The 23,577-nt window shown below is 41.4% G+C and overlaps 1 protein-coding gene across 3 annotated transcripts in view; it reads right to left on the bottom strand.

Moving 5' to 3' along the window:
• Nucleotides 1-16,136, bottom strand: part of myo7aa (myosin VIIAa) — a 41,601-nt gene extending 25,465 nt beyond the window's left edge. For 2 of the 3 annotated variants that reach the window (XM_073480112.1, XM_073480121.1), the window contains exons 1-15: nt 16,119-16,136; nt 7,290-7,403; nt 6,933-7,085; nt 4,501-4,685; nt 3,944-4,065; nt 3,254-3,396; nt 3,003-3,116; nt 2,726-2,794; nt 2,426-2,510; nt 2,151-2,227; nt 1,787-1,906; nt 1,339-1,481; nt 923-1,133; nt 623-758; nt 366-472 (exon numbers count right to left, since the gene is read on the bottom strand). In XM_073480112.1, the coding sequence (XP_073336213.1) occupies nt 366-472; nt 623-758; nt 923-1,133; nt 1,339-1,481; nt 1,787-1,906; nt 2,151-2,227; nt 2,426-2,510; nt 2,726-2,794; nt 3,003-3,116; nt 3,254-3,396; nt 3,944-4,065; nt 4,501-4,685; nt 6,933-7,085; nt 7,290-7,403; nt 16,119-16,136 (1,797 nt within the window). Of the gene's footprint in view, nt 1-365; nt 473-622; nt 759-922; nt 1,134-1,338; nt 1,482-1,786; nt 1,907-2,150; nt 2,228-2,425; nt 2,511-2,725; nt 2,795-3,002; nt 3,117-3,253; nt 3,397-3,943; nt 4,066-4,500; nt 4,686-6,932; nt 7,086-7,289; nt 7,404-9,477; nt 9,583-16,118 lie in introns of those variants that run through there. The other variant, XM_073480105.1, reaches the window with a different exon arrangement.
• Between the last annotated feature and the right edge of the window lie 7,441 nt (nt 16,137-23,577).

Raw genomic sequence — 23,577 nt, 5'->3', positions numbered from 1 at the left:
AAGTCCTCCTCAGAAATGTCTGACTAGATACTTTATTTGACATATTTGTGCTTGTCAGAATCGAGAGTGTTTACTGCCCTCCTGTGGTCACAGTGAGGAACTACATCAAGCTACTGCTACTGCTTTATGAAGCACTTTTAAACAGGATTAAAACATTTCAGGACTCAATAAGGCAAATAAAACCATACAACAACAAAAACAACAACAACAACAACAATAATAATACTGAAGTAAAGGAAGTATCTGTTTCAGGCACCAGTGTCACTGAATTAATCATATGAGCCAAAGTTTAACTGAACATGAACTATGGCTGTAGATGTGTGTGTGTCTGTTTGTGTGTGTGTGTGCATGTGTGTGTCTGTTACCATAGCAACATCAGCCTGGAAGATTTGTTTGATGAACTTGTTCTTGGAGGAGTGAACCAGCTGAATGATGTCACCGTACAAAGTGTCTCTGTTCTTCTCCAGGAAGCCTGCAGGACACACACACACACACACACACACACACACACACACACACACACACACACACACAGAAGGAAACACATTAAACATCTTCGACGTGTTCATACAGGAACAAACGGACATTTCCGTGTGTCTCTGGTGCGTGAAGCGACTCTGACCTCTTGTTTCGTAGTAAACGACTCCAGCGAAGTGTTGGATGCCGAACTGAGTCTCGTGGTTGTTCTTTGGGGGGATGTAGTTTGTGTTGACTTTGTGCTGGAAGTTCAGCTTGTTCAGCATGGTGGTGTCTGTGCCCTGAAGGAGGAAACAAAAACCAAACAGAAACAAAAAGACAAATATGTTTAATAATTAAAGCCTTTTTTCTCCACTTGTTTCCAGCAGTCAAAGTCTGCTCGCTCTAACCAGGTGGTGGTGGACGATGATGGCTGACCAATTTCAAACCTGAAGTGTGTGTGTACCTTGGGGAACTTGCTCTCTTCGTCGATGAGCGAGATGATGTTCATGGGTTTGATGGCAATCATGTCCAGAGCGTCCTGGTTGTCGGTGAACTCGATGTGCTGCCAGTTGATGTGCTCCAGGTTGTACTCCTCCTGCTCCAGCTTGAAGACGTGACGCACGAAGAACTGCTGCAGGTTCTCGTTGGCGAAGTTGATGCACAGCTGCTCGAAGCTGCAGGAGGGAGGGGGGTTGTTATTTACGCCCTTGTGCAAATGTTTTGTGACTACGAAATCTACTGTATATGGGATGGAATAAAGGGGCGGGCTGCACAAGGTGTGAAGTGAAAAAAAAAAAAAAGTTTATGCGTGTTTGTGTGCATGTGTGTGTGTTTATGTGTGTGTGTTTATGTGTGTGTGTTTATGTGTGTGTGTTGTACCTGTTGACAGTGAAGTTCTCAAAGCCGAAGATGTCCAGCAGTCCGATGGAGCGTCTGAGAATTTTGGGGTGTGAGGACGCAGGCTTGTAAATGGCTGCGTTGATCTTCTCCACGATCCACACGAACAAACGGCCGTAAATTCCCTGCACACACACACACACACACACACACACACACACACACACACACACACACACACACACACACACACACACACACACACACACACACAGAAGGAAACACATTAAACATCTTCAATCAAGTCACAGTTCTATGCTATCTATCTTAACAAGATGGATTTAAAAATACTTTGCAAATGTTTTATCAGGAAGGAAATGCCTTAAATACATGTTAGACCTCAAGGATACACGCTGTGTTTTGGGGGTAACACTGAATGTAAATAACTGTAAAAGATAATCCAAGATGATTTTGAAAAGTGATAACTTACCTTAACAAAAGCGTCCCGTACATCCAGAGCTTGTTCCATGCTGAGCGGGGTGGAGACGGTCTCTCCTCTCGTGATCAGAGTCCGACTGGTCAGACAGTTCATCAGATCTTTACCATCCACCTGAACACACACACACACACACACACACACACACGCGCACACACAGCTCAAATCAGCTTCAACAAGTCACACTGACATGAAATATATAATATCAGGTTATTGTAAAGACGTACTACACTGCTTTTGTCAAATGGCCTGTTGAAAGAGACTGTTAATAAAGTTCTCATTGTAAAGTGAAAAGCGGCGGGCTGTCCTGTGTGTGTGTGTGTGTGTGTGTCTGTCTGTGTGTGTGTCTGTGTGTCACCTCCAGCAGTGTAGCAGCAGTTGTGAGATGAGGGCTGCGGACGACCTCACAGGCATCCAGGTTGTCGTAGGTACGAGCTGCAGGGTCAAAGGTCAAGAGTGTACACACACGTATAATCTGAATAAAATAATAAAATGACACCCCTGTTTAAAAGTGCACAGACAGAACCTGAAGGAAGGAAGACTGATCCAGGAAACCAAAGCAGCGACAAACATTACGAGTTACGAGACTGAACTGTTGTAAAATGTCTGACTTAAGATTGTTTTTGACTTTACCTTCATATCTGAGGTTTCCCATGTGTAAAATAGCAGCCAGCAGCTTAGAAATCTCCCAGTTCTCTCTGTCTGTGAACATCAGAACCTGCAGAACAGAGTACAGGACAACTGTAAACCCTGTTGGGAAAAGAAAATGTTTCACCTTCCTGTTTCTCATAGATCTTTCTTTATAGAATATATAATCCACTGAAGTGTGATTTCTTCAGTTAACGTCTTAAAGTAGCTACTAAGTGATGAAGTCACACACACCTGTAATGTCTCTGTGCTGTGCTATAATCAGTGTGAGCTTTTCATCAGTACCTTCATTGCAGAGCGGATGTTGGAGTACTCTTTCAAGTCGTCTCGGCCGTCACACACTGTACAGCTTCCCTGCAGAGAAACACAAACATGGATGGGATGGATTTTTCACTTTCAATTGTTTAAGCCCAAAAAATATCTGCATACAGTTGACATTAGCCACAGTTTGTGCCTCCGGGGCGATCTTTGGGGAAAAAGAGGGCTGTTTTTTTCCTCAGTTTTTCTACTCAGGTATCTGATAGAATAATGACTGACACAGTTTGAGGGGGACAGCACTCACTATGGTCAGGTAGGTGTAGTCGGTGGCTTTGCTCAGCCCCAGTTTCTTCTTCTCGTCTGCAGTCATCCCCTTCAGCATGCAGTAGAAGATGTGGTAGTTCCTCTCATCGTGGGCCTGCAGAGAGAGAGAAGTTACATCAAGTTAAACATTAAATGTACATGTTACAGCAGCAGTCACAAGTAATCGCTGAGAAAACCCTGCAGAGTTTAGTGTTGGAGCAGGTGGACAGGTGTTATAATGCAGCCTGGTACCTGTCGACAGACTCTGGATTTCTCCAGCAGGTACTGCTCTATCTTGGCTCCCTCTATGGCTCCTCTCTTGTTGAAATGGATGTCGATGTATTTCCCAAACCGGGACGAGTTGTCATTGCGGATTGTTTTAGCGTTGCCAAAGGCTGGAAGAGAAACAACATATACCTGTGATGATGATGATGTCATATGGATGAATGGAAGGGTGTATATGAACCTAGTGGTGTGTGTGCATGTGTGTGTGCATGTGTGTGTGTGTATTTGTGTGTTTTTATAAAGTTTGACATGTAAGAACATTGTCAAGAAATCCTAAATGTTAAAACCAGATCAAGACCTGCAAAAACTAATCTTGACAACTTGTGTTTCAGACACAGCTGAGGTTCAACATCCTGTCCAGGAACACATGAAGGAGAAGATCAGAAACCTGAAATATGTTGAGAATATAGTTATCAAATAAAAAAAGCTCTTCACTTAGACGGTGAGACTGAACAACCTCCATATCACTCAGACTGCCTTCATCTGTTGGAGCAGGCGACGTGTTATTAACCCGAACATCTCTGCTTTCACTGTCAGCATACCCAGGTAATGGCCACGACGCTTGAGAGACAACAGTCAGCTGCAGGATTTGTGTATGTGCATGTGTGTGTGTGTGTGTCTGTGTGTGTGTGTGTGTGTTTGTGTGTGTGTTCCTACCCTCTAGTATAGGGTTGGCCTCCAGGACCTGCTGTTCTATCCAGGAGTGTTGACCACTGATGGCTGCCAGGAACTGAAGGATCAGTTTGGTGCTCTCTGTCTTCCCTGCCCCGGACTCACCGCTGTCACACACACACACACACACACACACACACACACACACACACACACACACACACACACACACACACACAGAATGACTTTGTGATGAAACATAAACAAAGAGCAAAGATTTCAACATTTTCTTCACACTTTTCATGCAACAATTTAATCAACACATTGTGGTTGGTACATAAATAAAATTGGATATTTCATAGTCTCTAGTTTTAATTAAATCATTTCTCCTTCCTCATAAGAGTGTAAATGTGTCAGCTACACTGCCAGTATGTTATGTATGGATGTTTGGCTCCTTTATAGGAGGAATAGGGGCCTTTTATGAGTCTGTGCCCCAGGACCAATGTTTCATAATCAGTCTATAGTTTTGTAGGTACTTGATCATAAACCAAAGCATTTGACGAATGAAAGGTTTGAGATCTGGAGTCTGAACTCTTTCCTACCTGATGATACAGCACTGGTCCCGGTTGTTCCTCTGCATGTTGAAGTAACAGTTGTCAGCAATAGCAAAGATGTGGGGTGGCATTTCGCCAATCTTCTTGTTGGTGTAGAGGCGGATCTGGTCGGCTGTGTAGATGGGCAGCAGCTGGTAAGGGTTGACGGCCACCAGGATGGAGCCGGTGTATGTCTGCACACAGAGGAGAAAACTGTTAAAACTTTTGTTTTGAGCGACTTCATGCACAGTTTGAGCAACGTCATGCACATGATGGTAGAGGTGGAAGAAGTATTCAGAAGCTTGGAACAAATCTTAAGACTATCTGAAAGCTACAAAGACTGGACAAACCAAACATAAAGGTCATTTCCACCAACTTGTTTAGGAGTTTTAGTCTTTGACCGCTCTGAGTAAACGACTGGTCAGAAACCACATGAACTTCTGGAGATATACAAACAGGAACAAGGGCTAGAAATTAACTTCAATCTGTCGGCAAACTTTGAGTTTTATATACAGTTATGTGTATTTTTTAAATGCCTCTTTTGGAATAATAATCACACTATATATAAAATCAAATGTGAAACCCTTCAGATTCTGGACTGTCTGCTCACACGGCAGCATCACAGTGGGCTGGGGCAGGTGGAGGGTACATGAGGTGACACAGGTCCCGTAACTCAGATGGTGAAGGATGACAATAAGAACGTATCAGTGTTCGCCACGGGAGAAGAGACGGCCATGTTGGAAACAAATCAACATGCAGCCGGGCTGCAGCGCTGAGCTTGGTTACTGCTAAGCCTGAGCAAATCAGATGCATAAAGCACTTGACTTTCCTGCAGATACATGACACCTCCAAAGCTCGAGAAAGCTTACGAAAAGTAGCTCTTTTCTCCTCCAGGTTCGCTTAGTTTAAGAGAGAAAAGAACAAAATGTGATGAAGGTGCTCTTTGGTAGGGAAGTCCAAAAAATAAAAATCCAAGGCACTCCTCTGGCGAAGAGGTTAAAGAGTCTATTTCATACTGAAATTCTTAAAAAAACATTGACAATGCATGATAAAAATGAGCTTGTTCAAGGATTTTAACCGTTTTGCCAGAAGAGTGCCGTGGATTTTTCCATTTTTCTAGCAAGTTTAAGCTTTGAGTTATGACATACTGTGGCCTCTACAGTGTGTGTCAAACTCAATGGTCGCTGTCATTTATTTCAAAAAAGTTCAGGCATGTTTCTACAGAGCAAAATAAAATGAAAAAGAGTTTTATTCCATAATTACATGTCCATGATGACACGTATGACTGAATAATACCCTAAATTCTTTCTTCACTGTAATCAATTTAATTTGTTTTGCAATGAAATCAATGATTTATTTTCCATGAGGTTTATACAACAGAACAATACTAACATGAAACATTCAAAACATGCAACATACTGTATGTGCAGCTTATCGTTGGATAGGAAATATACTGCATGCTGCTTTTCTTGAAGCCGTGCAGGTGTTGCATATAAGATGTGCATTAAACATATGTATTAAGCACATTAATTCATTCAGGTTGGATCTCTCTTCAGCCATGCTGGACATGCAGGCGCTGACTTACCCTGCCACCACAGTTTGTCTTCAAGGGAAACAGGAAGAGGGAAGGAGGAAGGAGGATAGCAAGTAGGGCAAGAGAGAGCATACAGAAGCAAGACATTGAAGTATAGTGCAGAAAATCAGCCAGAGCAGACGTCTGAGGTTGGATTTTTGAGATAATACTGAGGGAGTGATAGTGAAGACCACTGGATAAAGGTTTGAAAAGCTGTAGTAGTCTTAAATTATTTGTAGCAGCAGTGTTAGTGCGCTGGATATAATGAATGAGCTAAGGCAACAATAGGTAAGTTAGATTAGTTTTAGGAACCATTCAACAATTATATCAAAGGAATGATTGTCCTTGTCTTGTTCTGCCATGGCAGAAATAACAGAATTGTACATAAATAAGCCAACACAGTGGAAAACAAACTCATAATGTTTGAATGTAATACTGTATGCTCAGTTAAAATCCTTGAATGAAAGATTGTTTTTCCACATCTATGGTGCATCTTCTAGCGATTTGAGCTGTATGACTCCAATTTTAACCTGCATTTAACGAACTGCAATCGGTACAATCTGCACTTTGGATATATTGTTTAGAAAAAAAATCAATCAACAAGTTGAAAGGTCACCTAACTCTATGAGCTCTGCTAATAAAAAGTAGACTGCCAGAATGTGGGTTGTATTGAAATGATGATCAGGAGTCATTACAGATATTTTTGTGGATAGCTTGTTGATAATAACTCATGGAAATAAGTTCATGGTGTATACACACATGTGAGTGTCCTCCTGCATTTGATGTGCAGGTTGTAGAGTTGTACAACACTGTTCATCAGTATCAGTGTGCAGCCGTAGTATAACAACAGTACTGCAGTAAAACTCACATAAATGAGTTTTTCTCTGTATCTGATGAGCAGGTTGCGGAGGATGCCAGCTTCGTTGAGGTCTCCCAGCCGGATCATGTCCTCCACTCCATGGATGGAGGTGGGATGCATTGGCTTAATGTTGGTGGCATTCTGGGGCGAGATCCAGTGCTCCTGGAGGAGGAGGGACATTATGGTGGGTTGTGAAAGGTGAAACGTCTACAAGAAAGTCCAATTGCCTACGATACAGCACTTAGAATTACCGACCTGGATGACTGAGAACCTTCATCAACATGTATTTCAGACACAATCTAGCATGCCCCTGCAACATAAAGGACCATTAATGTGTAATAAACAACACAGTAATTCAGGACTTACATTTCCTTCATCGTCCAACACCTGGATCTGTCCCGAGTCACAGAGTTTGACCACTGCGCCGACTGGTACCTCAAACTCCCGACCGGTCTTTAAGTCCAACCAGACATAGTCGCCCTGGAAAAAAATCCAGAATTAAACCAAACCCAGAGTTTGGGAGTGGGATCAGAATCGTGATTTAGATAAATATCAGAAAAAGAATCAAACTTTGAAATCAGGATCAGAATAACGTGAATAAGGACAATCACATGAGAAATCAGAACCAGAAAGGAACCATGCCTTCATTATATCTTCTCCATAAATGTGATTGATTGATGATTGGAACCCATGATACTTTGATTAAATAATAGAATCATAACCATTTTCACACTGCACCTGGACCAGATATAATGCAGTCTGAACATGTGAACCCTTTTAACCCGGGTCAGATTTTGGATTAATAAAGTCTCATGTCATCTCATTCTACAGTGACCTTTACTGCCTTTATGTTTATTGAAGCTGTAACATTAAGACTCAGCAGGGTTTGTTAATGAATTGTAATAAATGGTGCAGTCTAAAAAAGGTGAAATGAACCCCAGATGATCTCCTGCTGCAGGCAGACGGTCCAACCTGGACTGGAAACTTTTGGAAAAGATAAAACACAAAATGTGTACCAGGAAATTGTCGAGGTGGACAGGAGGAACATCTAACCAGCAGACCGTCATTATGCAGGAGAAGAAAGAAGGTTAGTACAGCATGTTATGTTTTCATACAAAATATCTTATTCATATTTTCTAAAGTAAGGCTGAATACACAACTTCGGTTAATCAGTAGCACAGTTAGCTGTTTGTGTTTTGTTTAGAAACAATGTAGTGAATAACACTGATTGTGGAAACGCTGGATCCTGAAACCACCCACTCACCACCCATCCAAACACCGCCTCATGGCAATGGCTCTCCTGGACGGCAGTGGCCCCCCAGTAGGATAATATGCCCTTTGACACTACAAAAACTTCTCAGGAATGGCCTGAGGAACATGACAAAGAGCTCAAGATGTCAACCTTGCCTCCAGATTCGCCCAATCCCAATCCAACCTTGGGGCATATAAGTCAGATCCATGCTGGCCCCCACTAGCAATCTACAGGAATCCAAGCATCTGCCAACAACAGCTAGTGCTGATCCAAGACTGATCCACAGCGGGGCCTCCGGAGTTTTCATAGCACGGGCATGTATGCCAATACGTGATAGGCCGCTGACTCATATCAGTCGGGCTCTTACACTTTACAAAAAAGCTATCAGTACACATATTGCCGACGTAGCACTCATATAACATTCTAGTTGTCCACTTTTTAATAGTCTACATTTGAAAGTAATGACATTTAGAGACAGAACAGTGTCTCACAATTGATCCCAACCTCAACTCAACTACTTTGTGTAGCCATGCTTCAATGATGGTAATTCGCAGTGCTGAAAAGAAATTGTGGCTGTCAGGCTGCAAACCACCACCATGGTTTCTGGAAATGCCCAAACATCTAGATTTACTCGAAATACATACCTAATGCAGTACGAACCTGTGCATCTCTGTGTGCAGTCTTTGTGCTAAGCTAACACAACCGACTTCTGGCAACAGCCTCATATTTAATGAACACATATGAGAATGAGATCAATAATCTCAATAAGATTTGATAAATAAGCAAACAAGCATCTCTGAAGATTCCCTCAAGGTAGAGTCAGTAGACTGAAGCCCTGTATCTACTGTACTGAGGATGTCTTGGGTCACAAACACACAAACATGGTCACAAAGTGATGCCTTTGGGCACGTGAAACACTTAAACATAGTTTTGAGATATACAATTATGATTCGAAACAGAAAACCACATTCTTGTGATTCATGCATAATTATTTTAACACCCAGTTAAGCATAAGACAGCATCTCCCTCTCACTCTCTCTCTCACTCACACAAACAAACCCACACGCACGCACACACACACACACACACACACGCACACGCACGCACACACACACACACACACACAGCGCCACACAGAAGTATAATTAATATTTGATGCATGAAACAAGGCAGCATGCGCACTTATCTTACGCAACACAAATGCCACAGAATAAAGACTTACAATTATGAGTCGTCAAACTTAAAACACCCTTTCCCTCTCTCTCACATACAAACACACACACACATTCACACAATATTCACCGGCAGCAGTGTGGTGGGTTTCATCACTGTGTTGACGTTGCGTAGCAGCGCCCATTTTGCCAGATCCTTCTCATAGAGCTCCACATATTCCCGACGCTTGTACATCTTCACATGCACGGTACAAACTCACACACACCCTGACAATGATATCCAGTGGTAGCAGTCTTGTATTCCACCCAGGGATGGATTAATTATCCACAAGTACGGGTGGGAAGGTGAGTAAATTGATCTGATGTTTGTGTAATTTCCTCTGTATTTTCCTTACACACACACACACACGAGTGGACGATTTCCAAATATCCATGTAAAATATCAAACTAAGCCCAAAGGAAGACACATATGCAGTAGCTGTCATAAAATCTTCATGGTTCAACAGGTTCAGTTCATCACAGGTTCAGCAGATCACAGTCACATGTCAGCTCTGTTTCTCTTCCCTGGGTTCATCAAAAAAAGCTTAAATGCCCTTTAAGAGATGGCAAAAACAAAAAACAGGTCCAATATCAGACATCTTTTAGTCTGACAGGGCCAATCATCCTGGTTTGTCACCTTCAGTTCCGCCTCTCTCTATATTTCTTGTCCACTTTGAAAAAATCAATTTAAAAACATTGGATAAAATCCAGCCTGCTGCTAATTTTCAGCTCACTCTGAAGTTTCCACTGCAGTTACATTTTGGGACAATCCTGCTGCTCTCTGTCCTTCTCTCTTTCTGTCACACTGACACTTTGTTAACCCAGCCCTCCACAACCTCCCCTGTCGCCCATGGCAACAAGATGACACTTCCTCCTCAGGTGTGTCGTGGTGTTGGATTTCTTGATAGATACTACAGGCTCTTACTACGATGTTAATTCTGCAGGTTAAGAAGAATAAACTGTGTGTTGACAGACCGAGAAACATAAAGGACAAAGATAGTATACGACTAATACTAATAATAATGGTATCACTTTATAATAAGGTACAAAAGTGTGAGTAGTTGAGTAAAGTGAGGACGAATCAAGAATGACTTGAGCATTAATGCATCATTGATGAGTAGTTTCTGAATTGAGGACTATATAGTAGAGAATGATGAGATACCAGAGAACAGACTGGGAAATATGAATGAATCATTATGTCTCGCTCCTGATTGATTCTGAACCAGCAGCACAGACTAGTAACATTCATTAATTACTCATAAAACAATCCTTAATTGCTATTTTTGTGCAACCCCTAGTGAAACATCATCCTGAGTAATTACAAAGCAATTCCTCATTGCTTTATTATTTAAGCATTATTTACAATGAGGAATTAAATTATTAAAAACAAAATAATTTCAGAAAGACAAAAAGTCAAGAACCTTGTGTTCACACCACACAACTTTCTCTCTTGTAACCAAGAATCTTGAAGTCGTTGTGGTGACTGCATGTAAACCTGTTTCCATAATTGTTGAGATTTATAAATGCACAGCTTTATAAATCTGACAAAATGAATGCTAACTAACTAACTAACTAACTAACCAAATACTTGCAAAACACGACATCAGCCTCAGTTATGCTGTGTTTTTAGTGCTAGTTTGCAACTGTGAGCATGCTACCGCGCTAAACATGGTAAACATTATACCTGCTTAACATCAGCAGGCTGACATTGTTAGGATGTTAGCTCTTAGCATTTAGCTTTAGTTCTGTCGCTAGCTGTGTGTTGCATGAGAGTGTGTGACTCAGAGTGTGTGTGTGTGTGAATGATGAATTGCTGTTTGAGTGTGTGTTACAGACCTGTCAGTTTAATTAAGTAAATACTCCGTCTGGCAAACTGAGCTACCTGAACATTACACCACCGAGCACCTGTCAGACACACACACACACACACACACACACACACACACACACACACACACACACACACACACACACACACACACACACACTGCCTATGAGGGAGTAAGCCAATGGCAAACTATCAGAAACCGCATTTTGAATTATTTAGCAGAGAGGATCTGTTTGGTGTCTTCTTGTCTCCTTTTTTATATTTCTTCTTCTGTGCATCTCTCTCTCTTTCATTTATGTCCCCACCGTCCACACATTTCTCTTTTTTTGCTCTCAGTTCTTATCAGAGAGGTGTCTTCTACAGTACATGATGCACAGACTGATATAATTCAGATACGTTTTGTAAGTGATCAGCTAACTGAGACAACACTGATGTTGAAGTACTTTTTCATTGACCTTTAGTTTGTTACTTATCTAGAAATGACAGAACTACAAAACAAGGCTAAAATAGCTCCTATAAGATTAACTCAGTTTAGTGAAACAATCAGATCTTATGTGAGTTATGAAGAGTCATTGTTAAACACAAAAACATTTTTACCGGAATTATTCTAAAATGTTACGCCACTCAAGCGAGCGAGACCAGCAAACCAGTCATTACACAACAACACGAACACTGCAAACAACAATGTAATTACCGTTAGCTAACAAAGTTTTCATCAACATACATCCCATAAAAAGACCAAAACCAACAATGAATTTATCCTACTGACATAAAAACATATTTTAAAATCTGTTTGAAATGGGGGTTTTGAGCTGACATGTGACCGTTGGCCTATCCACACTATCATCTCTAGGGAAATCACAAACTTTGAAAATAGTCACTGAAAAAAATGAGAGGGAAATATAAACTTCAAGGGTTTAATAAAAAACAGCTGAAACTGTACACATGTATGTGTCATTGCTGACACGCCGACACGAGTTTGCCTCTGAATGCCTCTCTTTAATGACAGCATTCTCCCATCACAACCATCAGTCTCACACTGACAAAGAGTTGATTTAACTCACAGGCCTTTAGAGGCTTTTTACAGAAGTCACTTACAGATCGACAAAGCCCGCAGGTCAACTAACCAGACACCGCAGCAAGCAGAGACGGCCATGGTAATTCATGACCCACTGATTGTCAGAGAACCCAGCAGAGGAGTGGTTCAAAATGTTACCTAAATAAAAGTATGTAAGTATTATCAGCAACATTTTGGATTTATATACATTTGATATGACAAATTCCAATAAAAAGTAGTTAGGAACTAAATCCAGTGGAGTAAAAAGTGCAATATTTGCCTCTTGGATGTAATTGAGTAGAAAAGTATCTCTTGAAGCTTAATGACTTAACTCCCTGATCTTTATTGTAACTCTTAGACCTCTAATTTCATGCTATTAAACATGTTGTGACCATGAAGCTTATTCCCAGTAGCTATATCTGATACACAGGACAGGTTGTCCGCTGTGGCTACAAGTAGGCCTATTATCTCACACACACCATGCTTTGGACAAACGTGACTGAGACAAGCCACAGTGCTGGTGTGGTGTGAGCAGGACAGCAGTGATGTAATGTCCATGCTGCCTGCGGTGGATGAGTGTGTGTGTGTTCTCATCATCTCTTTCTTCAGGTAAATAATTCAGGCCAGACATGAGCCGGGTATTCACTTACGCCTGCTAATGTCACTGCTGTGTGGAAAGGCACCAAAGCACACAGAGGACAGGTTGAGAGAAAGCTGTTGTGAGGCACTCATAGTTGAGCTTTTTCAGCTCTTTCTTTTCTTCTGTTTCTTCCAAATAAAGTGGAAAGTGCATCGTCGCCTGTATATGGAGATTTTTTGCCCGAGAGAATCTGTGTATAACAGCAAAGAGTCTAGAGATACATGGATGCTGGGAGGCCTCTAAACAGCCCAGTAACTAGAATAAATTGTTGGCTTGGTTTATATTTTTCAAGCCACGAATATGTTCCAAATTTGTACGTGTCATTTTTACCATATTGACAAATACGTGTCATATTACGTTCACATTACGTGGGGAGGTGGCGGGGATGGGGGTGGCTTTACAGCTTGGCGAGAAGGCTGACAGTCGAGTAACCGCTGTTCAAAACTGTGTTTCAAGTAGTTTGTTATTGTGTAACCAACGACGTTAGGACATCTCCAGCCGTGTCATTGGTGATAAAACCAGGTATGAAGTTTCAACATGTCCATGATTTACAGGAACACACATGGCAACATTTATTCTGGTGATTGGGTCGCTCTAAAATGTCACCAGTGTGACAGTATTAATTACTCGAACACTGCTCCATTTACTCTAAATAGAGCTCTGTTTTTGAAAAATCTGTCGTTCTAGCTGCTAAACACTTCGCTGAGTTCACCAGCTAGTTGCTAACTATGTCTGTCTGCGGTTGGGTGGAGGAAGTAGTGCAGAAAACAGCTGCCTGCTGCAACCAAACATGCCATACGAGCTGTGAGAATGGACCAAAGCAGTAAAGTTGTGTGCTACTAAACCAAAACGATTAGCTGAAAGTTGCTTTAAAAGCTTCAAAAAGCCATAGTCGTGTGACCTGTAAAATGTTGATTATAGCTATTGAAACTTTAAACGAACACCCTGATGGATATTTATTATTTCAGAAGATGTGTGATCATAGACTGTTTGATGTACGGCTCATGTTGTTTGTAAGATTTCTGTCATTTAAGCTCAGCCTGAATATTCACCCAAAGTCACAACTGCAGCCTTGATACTATCTTGTTACCCTCATGGTGCACTAAGTTTACTGCAAGTTAGACAGGCTCCCTCCAGGGTCTGTAAGTGTGCACTGCAGACCACAGCTCACCACTGCACACTGTACAGTGTCTGTCTGCAGGTGGGAGGTCTTCTTTAGGTATAGGTCTGCCCTCTGCTGGTGTTTATAAAACTCTTCATCACCAGTTACTTTGCAGTTATGCTTTTTGCAGCAGTGCGTTTCCCAATATTTCTAGGAACATTTAGACCATCACAGAATGCTGAACCTCACATTAATCCAATTACTATAGAGTAGAGCATTTTAATTAGGGGGTCAGCTATTAGAAGGCCATGTGTGATTTATAAAGCCACTTCCAACTCACCTCATTTGCATTTAGATAGATCATTCAGATAAATCAAAGGGCATGGGGTGAGATATAGTGACAAGGTAATTGTGCTGGTATTTGTCACTGAATTAACTTGTCCATAAAATACAGACAGACGGACTGCCTCTCCTTTCTGCTTCAGTGGACAATCAACATTAACATTTTGTCTCTACTCTGCTTCCACGAAAGGACAAAGCAAGAGGACACAGCACGTATACTGAGAAATCATTGTTATTAAAGGTGTGCCCTCTGCTGGTGTTGAGCAGCGGTAGTACTTGACAATAATTGAATAAAGCTACCTGGTTTCCTTCACTCAAAATAACCAAAACTGTGTTTCTCCTTCAGCCCTTCTCCTACACACACACACACACACACACACACACACACACACACACACACACACACACACACACACACACACACACACACACACACACACACACACACACACACACACACACACTACCCCTGTCCTGTTCCCATTGTGTTTGACCAGTAAATGTTTGACCTCACTGTAAAAGTTGTTAGTGTTCAGAGGCACCTTGTTCTCTGGCTGAAGCCTGAGTTTACCTGGATGAGGGTGGTGCATCTGTAGCTGAGACGGCGTTCATTCATGTCCCAGCCTGGCGGTAGCCAATCAGATCCCCTCCTGTTCATTTTCATTGTCATGGTTACCAAGTCTAGTTAAGATCTGCACACCATTCTGAGTGTGAACAGGTCTGCAAAAAAACAAAAAACTAAACCATGGATGTTTCCTTCTTGTTTCGATGTGTCGATCGGTTGATATTCTTTTGAAATCCAGTGACAACAAATCTCCTGAGCACAGCAGTTATTTATATCTAAAGATCCACAGACACATCCCAAAATAAATACTTCCAATGCAAAATATCTTTGGCTTGCTGGTGGAAAATAAAAATGAAAAGAAAACAATTAAAAACAAAAGTCTGTCATGTTGTAAAAAACGATCCTCTTCTCCAAACTCGATGTGAGCCACAAAAGTTTGAACATCCCATTAAGTCATCACACGAAAAAATGTTTTTCTGAAAATTGAACGATGATTTTCCCCTTTTCCGAATTCAACAGTCACATCCAGAAATTCCTTCAAACTGGTGATAAAAATGTTCTGCTGTTGCTCAAATATCATCCATAATTTTTCTTCTTCTCCCGTTTAAAAACAAGAATTGTGTGTGTGATCCAGCAGAGTTTTAAGTCACACACACTTCCTGTCCACCACAGTTCTGATCTCACCTGTACAGTTTGGATGGAGGTAAGGAGGTCAGAGTGTGTGTGGTGAGACAAACATCCACAGAACGGGGTGGAGGCTGATCTGTGTGTGTGTGTGTGTGTGTGTTCGTTTGTTTTATTGGCTCGTCCCATCTGGGCCTCCACAGCGGGGGGACGCTGTCAGAGCTGATTAGTCAATCAGAAAGGCTGATGAGTTCAGCAACGCATTAACTGAGTATCAAAAACACCGACACTTGGGCCAGTGCACACATGCACACATGCACACATGCGCAGACAATCACACACATACACAAGGAAGATTCAGTGCAAAGAATGCAGCATAATGAGCAGCTGATCATTAACAAGTGTTGTTGTACCTTCACTGCAACGAACTGCAGACACACACACACACACACACACACACACACACACACACACACACACACACACACACCAGCACACAGAACGCAAAGTTCATATTGTGTTGCAAAAGTTCAGCTATCTGTCATGTTAGTGTGTGTGTACTGTATGTGTTTACCTGCTGTAGAATGACCATGGTTCTGGTTTCTGTCCTTATGTTTGGACATCAGCAGTCACCTGTCGACCCTGAGAAAGACACAGAGAACGATGAAAAGTAGACTTGGCGGATTCAGATCATATTGACATAGTTCAGCAAGTATGCAAGAAATATATCAACTGAAACAAAAGTGATTTAAAAAAACAAGAAAATAGGGATGACTCAGTGTGCTGATCAGCTCCAGTGGCACATAATGTGAGCATAACACACACACACACACACACACACACACACACACACACACACACACACACACACACACACACGCATAATGTTTTAGCTATAAACACGATCAAAGGAGCAGCAGACACATAAAAACTTGCTTGTTAAAATTCTGTTGGGGTTAAATTAAATAGCAGAGCCGAGTTTGCTAATAGGATCCATATAAAACACTACAGGTAACACACACACACACATTCACACACACACGCACGCATGCACGCAGACATACACAGCAGTGACAGATTGACTGAAAGGGAGAAAAAGTCCAAGAAAGGGCAACTGTTGCAATGAGACACGGTGACAGGAAAAAGGACTTTGAACAAAGTAATTTTATTGGAGATGCTGTGGCTCAGGAGGCAGAGCAGGTTATTCACTAATTGGATGGTTGGTGGTTCGATCCCCAGATCCCCTGGCTGCATGTCAAAGTATCCTTGGGCGAGATACTGAACCCCAAATCAGTGTCTTGCATCATGCATGGCAGCCTCTGCCATCAATGTATGAATATGTGTTTGAACGGGTGAAGGTGAACAGTGGTCAGTAGACTGGAACAACACTATATACATGCAAGTCCATTTACCATATATGTGAATTATGGGAGCAACCAACAACACAGCCCAAACTATGTACTAATGGTATGCAGTAAAAATATGTAGTATTCAGTATATTGATTGTGTATTAACAATACAGCAACTGCTACAGAGGCAGAAAATGTTACTGATGTTTAGTGAATTTTGTTTAGGTAATGAAAAGTTTCACAATTTCATTTTTAAGAAGAATTTGCAAAGCAAATATTGGCGCTGCTCAATTAACCAGGTGGAAGCAAACAAATTCAGTTTCATGTTATAACATGAATGTCATAAATGAATCATTGACAACTGTGGACAACTGAAAACATTCACTTTACTTTACTTTTAATGTAAATGTAGCAATCTTGTTAGCAAACAGTTGCCTATTTAAACATTCAGCAGAAACAAAGCAACATCAGCATTGTTGTGTTTGTGTCCATCGAACAAATGATTTACAGATGAATGTGTACTCTCTGTTTTTTGCTCTCTTTAGTTACAGTAACACTTACTTTAGGATATCAATGGGATGGCTCATAATCAATGGCCAGTCAACAGCTAAAAACATTGATTACGGCCTTTTCAAAGAGTCTAATTTCCTCTTTAAGCACTTTAAAATCAATATCCAGGACTAATTAAGACACATTATAGATCAAACTAGTCTCACGTATGAACTGTGACTGACTCCGCCTCTCTGACTGTGTCACACGACACTTAACAAACACAATTACCTCTTTTTGTTGTTGTCCATTAGTGTGCGTACGTGTGTGTGTGTGTGTAAGTGTGTGTTAGCAGGTAGTTGTGTGTCCTTGCATGTGTTATTTATTAAGGTCAGACTTAGAGTTGCTTGAATGTGCATGTTAGCGCTACAGAGTAATTGCTGCTATATTTGTCTGTGTGCGTGTGGTTGTGTGTGTGTGTGTGTATGTGTGTGTGTAAAGGTATTAGCCCTAGTAAATAATGCAGCCTCCCTTAATGAAGCTTTAGTTTGATCCTTTGACTTACTGACACATGGCAGCCGTGACACCTCGACCTCATTAGACATTTAGTTCTCTTTGAAAAGAGAGTCTGAGTTACACCTGAGATACAAAGCAGAGTCCTGGTTTGAAGCTCAAATCCTCAGCAGAGTTTAGTGCATTTACAACATAACTTTGTGAGAAATGTATTATTCTTTGTCTTTCTCGTGAACAATCAAAAAAGCTAACAATAATTAGTTTGGAATAACGATCAGTTCAATCAGTAACTGCTGTGATCAGAGTCCTCAGGTGGCAAACCTGTGTGTACATGGAAATTAGCCACGGTAAATTATTCACTGTCTCATTATCCATCTTTATTTGGATCAGTTGACCTATGACACCTGACAGCAGTGACAGCTGACTTTCAGGGGGAGAAATGACCCCTTGTAAGCAAAACTCTCAGAAGAGGAGGGGTCACTTCGCTCACTGGAAACCTTTCAAAAGGTTTCTTTTTAAGACGGACGCCGAAACTGTTCCCTCACTACTTCAGCGATGGCAGTGCTAATACTTAGATATCAGGTTTGATTTGGTGCTCTGTCTCACACCAGTCACCATAAAAATGAACTGTCCATTTCAGGTTTGCTTGCTGTAACAGACAAACACATGATAATAATCGTTTTGTATACAAGGGTTTGAATACAAACTTTGCTTCGGTGACCAACAAGATTCAAAATTTTGAGGACAAAAAGGTTTCAGAGAAACAAGAGACAGAAGCTGAGCTTGCCACTCTGTTACAAGAGGCTCTCCTGGTGTGTGTGTCTGTGGGGGAGTGACAGCCATACTGTTCATCGCAGCTAACATTACTGTTCATCAGCCCTCAGTATTCTCAGCAAACACTGAGACATTCAATGTTGTTTGAGTGGCCAGTCAAGATGTCTGCTCATGATTACCAGACATTACCTGGCCATCAGCTGGACGTCCTTCCTGGATTTCCTAGCACGTCGCAATATGACTAGCAAGCTATTCTGCTAAGCGTATGTACACCATGTGCATTCAGCAGACTTATACATCCTTTGTGTCCCTGAGTGGACACAACGTTACCATCCAACCAATGTTTGCTGGGTCCCAGCGGGCCCAAGTGTTGTGTTAACTGCTGCTGAAGAAGAATAAATATAGTTCATGGAACATTTGACTGCCAGTGTTTGTGAAGGCTTGCTATTGTTAATACAACCAGCAGCCATGTGTGAGAGGCACAAACTGCTGCTATGGTCAGCTACTGTTCTGCCATTTAAACTTGGCGTGGCAGCCAACATACAAAGAGGACCGCAGCAAACCGCCAAACTGGCCACAGTTAGAGAGGAGCAAGTGAAGTCAGCTGAACTAAGAGTTCAGATCCAAGCACACAAGCTAATTATGGGCAGAAAAAGTAGTAAGCAGGGGAAAAACCACCTGTATTTACTCCTTTGCCAACATTGCCAGTGCCAACAACAACACTGTCAACATTGCTGATCATCTTAAAGAGCCATGATTTGTGCTCGATGCAGCTGTAGGCTGCAGACCACAGCTACTGGACAGCCTGTAAATCAAGAAGACAATTTAATATCAGCTCCTGCTGCATTTAACTTTCTCTCTCCCTGACCGACCTTTGTTGACTCTCCGATTAAGGAAATGTCCTGAAAATGACCTAATAACAAGACCTGAAGAAGAATTACCACACACCACAAATACACACATATTGTAAACACATACAATGACATATAAGACTACATCTCTCTCTCTGTCTTTCTCTCACACACCAACACACACACACACACACCCTCCCTATCAATATTTCAGCATCTAATTATCCCTGCAGAGATCTGGAACAAAGGTTGTGTGCAGCCATGGCCTGTGTGTGTGTGTGTGGTCTAAACATATCAGATTTTAGACCTGTACATTAAGACACATTAGCAAAAGGTGAGCAACACAGTGAAAGTAAAAGATCCTGCAGCAGAGAAAGAAATGGAAAACGAAAGAAGGGAAGGAAGAGATGGTTCAAACGTTAAGTCTCTAACTCTAACTAACTTCTCTGAAAACAGTTGTCTGCTGTGACTGAAAATCAGCTGATAACTCAGTAGGTTCATCACTACCGGAGACACTTTCCACATCGTCATTTCAAACATTGTTATAGTAAAAATATTGATTGTAGCCACTTTACCAAAGAGGTCAGCAGCACACGTTTTCAGACAGTCTCTTTTGGAAGTCATTCATAATGCTGCACCCTTCACGGCCTACTGATGGGCCTGAGGGAGACATCACCAAGCCCCCACTGGGAGAGGCAGACTGGCAGAGTGAAACCCTCTAATGGGACGGCTGTGGACTAATATTGAATTGATTATGAGCAACTTTCTGAGGCAACCCAATAGAGAGTGGCAGGTGAAGGGCTTTTACTGTGCAAAGAGGTTTGCACGCATGAAATTTCCAGTGAGAGATGCAGTTTGGATGTTTTTTGTGTTTGTGGAATATGGGCAAACAAAATAAAGTTAATGTGGATGATTTATATTATAGTTTAGCAACTTTATGGATTTTGTTAACGTCACAACAGGAGTCATCTCAATGAGTAATCTCACTCGACAAACCCAGTTTTATTCTGCTCTGTGATTAGTTCTTGGTGAAGTGTGTTTTACACATTAAAGTCTGTTAACAGGTCTTGGGAAGTGTTACTGCATATGTGAAGAAACTTCATAAAGCCTTTTGTGGCTCCAGAGGAAGCTGTGTAACGTCTGATAAATTGCCTCAAGTGATGGATGGTGAAGATGTTGGATGGGTCTGAAGACTACAAGTCTGAAAAAGAAAAACATGTATTTGTAGGTGTGGAGTGTTTTTTTAAAAAGTGTATTATTTATCAGACTTCACAAGCTACGAGAGCTTGTGAAATGTAGTGAACTCGCCTCTTGCATTCACCTCCCAGCTGAAAATACGGAAGCTAGTTGGTTAGCGTGCTAATATGACAGAACAGTCAAAAGTTGTTTTCTGCTTGTTTTTATGGCCTCAATAGGCAAAAGAAGCCAATTAATTCTGCTTTAAGTAATCGATGTTGCTGCGTTGACAGCTAGAATTTGCTCACATGAGCGGACTGTGTTGAAATATGAATGTTGACATGACCTCGGATACACCCAGTTCACTAAATGATATCGTAATGTATTCATCAAGATAAGAGTATAAAAGCTTTGTGAGTACCCAGGGAGGGACCAGGAGTCAAACCAGAGTTAATCTGCTGCACAGCTGGATAAAACTCAGAGCTTGTAAATAAAATCAGACCTCATTTGGTGATTTAAGTCCTCCTGTGTTGATAGGGTACAAATAGAATACAACAAATTAAAAACGTGTTAAAAATGATTATATTACTTAAGTGCAGTTGAACAAATAATCTGATACCAAACATAAAACTATTATTAAGAAACGAGAAGCACAAAACTCCATCTTTGACTTATTGTTCATCCTGAGAAAATACATCAGTCATTTCAGCAAGTGCCTGAAAATGTCAAATGCTAATGTTCAAGTGATAAAAGCCTCCAGCCTGACAGATTATAGAGCCACCAAGTCTGACTTTAACATGAGAGACAACTATGTCCTACCAACAGTTTGCATTGGTCTCTTTTAATCCTGACTGCTCAGTAATCTTAGTATCAAGTATCAAGTATTTATTTCTGCAGCTATGACGACGGAGGTCCCCTTAACTTAACAAAGTAGATGTGTTGGTAATTTTAACCCAATCCACAATGTTTCCCTATTCCGTTTTTGTGGCTAAACCAAACCTTAACCATATTTGTATAAGATCAGAAAATGTTCTTATTCTATTATTGAAACTGTGTTGTTGTCCTGCCGATATGGATCAGATCAGAAAACGCTTATGATCAGTTATGGAGGACATGGACCATCAACACATTTCGTCATCAACGTGTAGTATAGATAGATAAAGAGATATCCAATCGTCAAAACCATCTTTAAACTAGCATTGATACACAGTATATTTAATTTTGGTAAAAGAAAGATTATCAGTCTTCAGTTAATTGGAAAAGTAGAACAAGACCAGATCTGATCACTTCTACATAACCAGTCAATTACTTCTGCTGTCTCATCCAATCAGAACCTCCATCAAGGTGAGCACATCAATTGTTCCCGACCAGCCAAGAGTTGACACAATTGTCTACGAGGTGTGAGCACTTCCCCTCACACATTGTTTCATGTCAGTTGTTGGAGTTTTGCGGAGGTAAATAAACTCTCCAATAGTTCAAACAATTTGAGGAAAGTCCAAAGTCCAATGTCCAATGTACAGTACATAATAACGGTTTTACTTGTAGTCCAGTCACAAACTGGTAGCAGGTGATTCATGAATAATGAGCCGTGCAGAATATGATACCCATCAAAAAAGCAAGTCATAACCTGAAAGCTACAGACTGGTGACACCGCTCAACAGACCTAAAGTGATGAATCACTAACAGTAAACAGTCCTAGGTTACATGTGTCCGAGTTTCCTGTATTGTTCACACACACACACACACACACACACACACACACACACACACACACACACACACACACACACACACACACACACACAGTAGTAAGGAGAGTAAGGAGATTATGCACAAAGCCAACATGCGTCTCTAAGCCTACTGACTGACCGTCCTTACCCTTTTGCGTGATCTGAACTCTTCTCAGCCTCTCGTTCTTCTCACTGACGTCCTCCTCTGTGGGAGGAAGGATGAAGAACAGGAGAAGAGGAGAAGACAAGGAGATAGTACAGTCTTTCTTCAGGAGAGGAGCTGCAGAGAAACCTGGTAATCCCACAGCAGAAAAAGCTTGAAGAAACAGGGTGACACCTTCATCTCTATCCTTTCCTCCTACCACTGAACTTCTTTCTTTTTCTTCTCCCTCCTCTGGTCAGTTTGTCTCTTTTCCTGCCTCTCTCTGCAGATCATTTGCTCATTGTTTCACTCTTTATATCCAGTGCTGAATTCTCAGAAATGTCTGATTTTCTTCTTCTGCTCTTTTCTCTTCCTCTCCTCTCCTTTTCATGTGAAGGTATACAGGCGTATAATGGGTGAATGACTCCCTCCTCCTCTTTCCTCCCGCCCTCTTTCGCTCCTGTTGGTATTAACGGTGACACGGCAAGCTGCTCATTCACTGCCACTGATCCCTGTTACAGCTGGAGAGAGAGTCAGTGGGGGGTGATGAGGTAAAGCATAGAGGAGGTTGTAATAAGACACAAAAGAACACACACACACACACACACACACACACACACACACATAGACACACACACACACACACATAGACACAAACAATTTCTTGGGTTCACATAAATCTAAATGTAAATATAAACATCCAAAGTCGAGAGCAATAATTTATACTGCAATGACTTTTTTGGCAGTTCAGAGCAGCAGCAGCAGCAGCAGCAATGACATATCATCACTTTTTAAGTTGATGTGTTGACCATGAAAAAAACAAACAACCAAACTACATCGCTCGTTGGAAATGTCATGCCTCCAAACCTCCTTTGCACAGTAAAAGCCCTTCACTTACCACTTTTAATTTGGGTTGTCTGGAAAGTTACCCATAATCAATTGCCCATGGATTCGATATTAGTCCACAGCTGTCCCATTAGAGGGTTTTACTCTCCCAGCGGGGGTTCAG

This window comes from Pagrus major, chromosome 2 (genome assembly GCF_040436345.1).
Source record: "Pagrus major chromosome 2, Pma_NU_1.0".
Lineage (NCBI taxonomy): Eukaryota > Metazoa > Chordata > Actinopteri > Spariformes > Sparidae > Pagrus > Pagrus major.
The sequence above is the reverse complement of the archived record's forward strand: the minus strand, read 5'-3'. Positions and strand labels throughout refer to the sequence as shown.